The 3,290-nt window shown below is 41.0% G+C and overlaps 1 protein-coding gene across 1 annotated transcript in view; it reads right to left on the reverse strand.

Moving 5' to 3' along the window:
* Lrrc36 (leucine rich repeat containing 36) overlaps positions 1-3,290 on the reverse strand; it is an 82,555-nt gene that overhangs the window by 6,526 nt on the left and 72,739 nt on the right. Inside the window, exons 10-11 of the mRNA XM_004625874.2 lie at positions 1,815-1,980; positions 563-708 (exon numbers count right to left, since the gene is read on the reverse strand). Coding sequence (XP_004625931.1) covers positions 563-708; positions 1,815-1,980 — 312 coding nt within the window. The remainder of the gene's footprint in view (positions 1-562; positions 709-1,814; positions 1,981-3,290) is intronic.

The raw sequence follows: 3,290 nt of genomic DNA on the forward strand, positions 1-3,290 counted from the left end.
GAGAGAGAGAGAGAGGTGTGTGTGTGCGGCCAGCTCAGCCCACCAGGGGGCGGGGCTGGCTGGCATGTGGTGCTGGGGGATTGAACCGCAGTCCCTGATGCCTTGCCAAGCTAGTTCCAAGTAGGTGCTTTAGACCACTGAGCCATCTCTCCAGCCCTGAAACTTTCACTCTAGGATTGTTTTTTGTTTGGTTTTCTTTCCTCTTTCTTCTTCCTATTTCACACCTTTCTATGCATTTTCTTTCTTTCTTTTTTTGCGGTACCAGGGATTGAACTCAGGACCCTGCACTTCCCAGGCAAGCGCTTATTCTACTGAGCTATCTCCCTGGCCCTTCTATAGCATTTTCAGATTAGAACTAGGATAAGGGAATCTCTCTGCAGAACCTCCAAATTGTCCTTGTCCTGGCCAGTTTTGTGTTCCTGATTTGTGCAGTCTGACTTTCCCATATTTTGGCTCCGAGTGTCTAGGAACTCATGATGATGAAGACCTTCAGTGCCCAGCACTGTTTTAGTCCTGCCTCTCTGTCTCTTTCTAGCAGAGGAAGAAGAAAGAAGAGCCATACCATGTCGTTAGGGATCGGCGGGCCAGCCTCCTTCAGGTCGCTCTCTCTCCTGTGGAAAGCTTTGGGTGCATCTTCAGGATGCGAGCGACACCGCTGCTGAGCAGGAGCAGGAACAACCAGAGACAGAAGCAAGTCTCGTGCAGGACCTGCCAGAGATTCAGGTTGGGCACACAGGCCAATTTTAAACACTAAAACACAGGCTTCCTAGTGAGTAACTACCAGCTAATTATGTCATTTTTACAAGAATGTATTAAATGGATAGAAATAGTATTCATGAGGGATGAGAAATTACACCCCCATCCTCTGTGGGAGAATAGCAGCAGCCTGTCCGGAGCGGGGTAGTCACAGCCACTGTTTACTGGCTCCAGGGGCTCACTTCCTACAAGACGAGAGCAACAGGTCAACATGGCAAGGAAAATAACTGGGCGGTAATATCTTTTCCTCTTTGTGCCTTTAGTGTTTTGATCTTGTTTGTTTGTCTGTCTCTGGTGCTGGGGATTGAATTTAGGGTCTCTCCCATGTTAGGAAACCTCCTGGCCCTTAGAGACTTTTTTTTTAAAACAAATTATTTTCTTCTAGTTCAAACAAATTTCTAGTTTTTACTTTAACTTTTACTAATAAGTAAAATTTCCTCAAATTCTTTTTCTATTAAAAACAAGTAAACAAGTGGCCAGGGAGATGGCTCAGTGGATAAGTGCTTCCCTGGCAAGCGCAAGGGTCTGAGTTCAATCTCCGGTTCCACAAAACAACAACAACAACAACAGCAACAACAACAAAACAAGTAAACACATAAAGCTGACATTTGAAAGACTACTTCCCCTCATGTTTCTAAAAAGTACTCCCTAGAGAGTCCAGGTCATGCATTTATCTGAGTGTTTCAAATATAACATTTCAACAGTCATCTCAGGACTCTGATGATTAAACATAATATCTGTCATATTCATTATTGGCACTGTCCCAAAGATCATAAACTCTTCTTGTAATTATCAGCATAAACATTCTTTATTACATGTGTGGTCATCTGTATCTTATCAAGGCTACACAAACACACACATAACAGGAGGGAACCAAACAATTCATACAAAAAATAGAGAAGACAAGTGTGATAAAGACGCAGATTTGTTAACAATGGTGACCGAGAAGGTTTGGTAAATGACAGGAAAGCAATTCTCCTTGCAAGTTAAGGGGACTATGTAGCTGTTAGGACATAAAGCAGAAGCGAGGTATAGTGGACTGGTGTGCGCCCACTCACCGAGAAACTTCTTGTTGAGGAGCAGGGAGCCGGAGCCACTCCAGTGCTTATCCACAAGCTCCAGGAGCTGTCTGAGGACAGTGGCCACGTGGGGGGTTCTGGCTGAGATTGGGGGACTGTGGTTTCCTGGCAAACCATGCGAACTACCCAGATCACTAGAGAGAGGCTCAAGAAAAAAAAAAAAAAACACAAAAAAATCAACCATTTGTCATTCTTACACAATAAAGGAAATAAGAACCCAGATATGTAAAGCATTATTTTTTTTTAAAGAAAAAGGAAAGATGAATTCATCTTTCAGTTTGGATGTGAAAAGTATATTATTTATACCCAAGGCATACATGTAAGCTATTCAAAGGTAATCTGAAAGGTAACAATATCTTCTACCATGATTTTTTTTGCAGGGATTTTCAGAGTACATTGAAAAATGTGCTATTTGACACCTATCTCTAGGGTTCAATAGGTAATATAGAAAGATTAGACTATGGAATATTTAAAAAATACTATATGTCATAAAGTAAAACTGGAAGTAATTTAATAAGAAATTATAGTCCATAATAAGCTTCCATTATATTAACATGTAACATTCCAAATGTAATGTTATTGTTAGACTCAGTACTATTTTTTTATTTAGGAAGAATCTTTTTTTTTTTAATTTTATTTATTTGTGTGTGTGTGTGTGTGTGTGTGTGTGTGTGTCCAGCTCAGCCCACCAGGGAGGTGGGGCTGGCTGGCATGTGGTGCTGGGGGATCGAACCGCAGTCCCTGTGCTTTGCTAAGCTTGTTGTAAGTAGGTGCTTGAGACCACTGAGCCATCTCACCAGCCCAGGAAGAATCTTATATTCATGTATATATAGATAAGATATAAATGTATAGCTAGATCTATATAGTAAAATTAACAATTGTTTTTATTTATCCTGACCTGATATTTATATAATTGTGAATTTTATTCTTTAAATCTATCTACTAATTTTTTTTTAAAATTTTATGTATCTGGTACAGGGTCTCACTACATGCAACTTGGATTCGTAGTGATCCTCCTGTTTCAGCCTCCCCAGCACTGGGATTAAAGGTGTGCACCACCATGTCCGTTTTCAGGGTTCCCATGGGGTGCCCAACGTTCTGAGGCAGCAAGGCATGTGGTACAGGGGATTGAACTCAGAACTTTGTACTTGCCAGGCAGGTGCTTAGACCGCTGAGCTATCTCCCCAGCCCTGTAATTTTAACTTCACAGTTATATTTGTCATTTGTGCCTCTGAAGTTAGTTGGTAAAAATTTAAATTTTGTTTTTGTTTGCTTTGTTTTGTTTTTTAAGACAGGGTCTTATTATGTGGGGTTCAGGCTGGCCTTGAACTTATTATGCATCCCAGGCTGGCCTCAAAGTTCGGTGAATTTCCTGTTTCCACCTCCTGAGTGCTGGGATTATAAGCACATACCACCATACCTGGCCCAAAATAATAATAATAATAATAATAATAA

This window comes from Octodon degus, unplaced genomic scaffold, assembly GCF_000260255.1.
Source record: "Octodon degus isolate 3935 unplaced genomic scaffold, OctDeg1.0 scaffold00011, whole genome shotgun sequence".
Taxonomy (NCBI): domain Eukaryota; kingdom Metazoa; phylum Chordata; class Mammalia; order Rodentia; family Octodontidae; genus Octodon; species Octodon degus.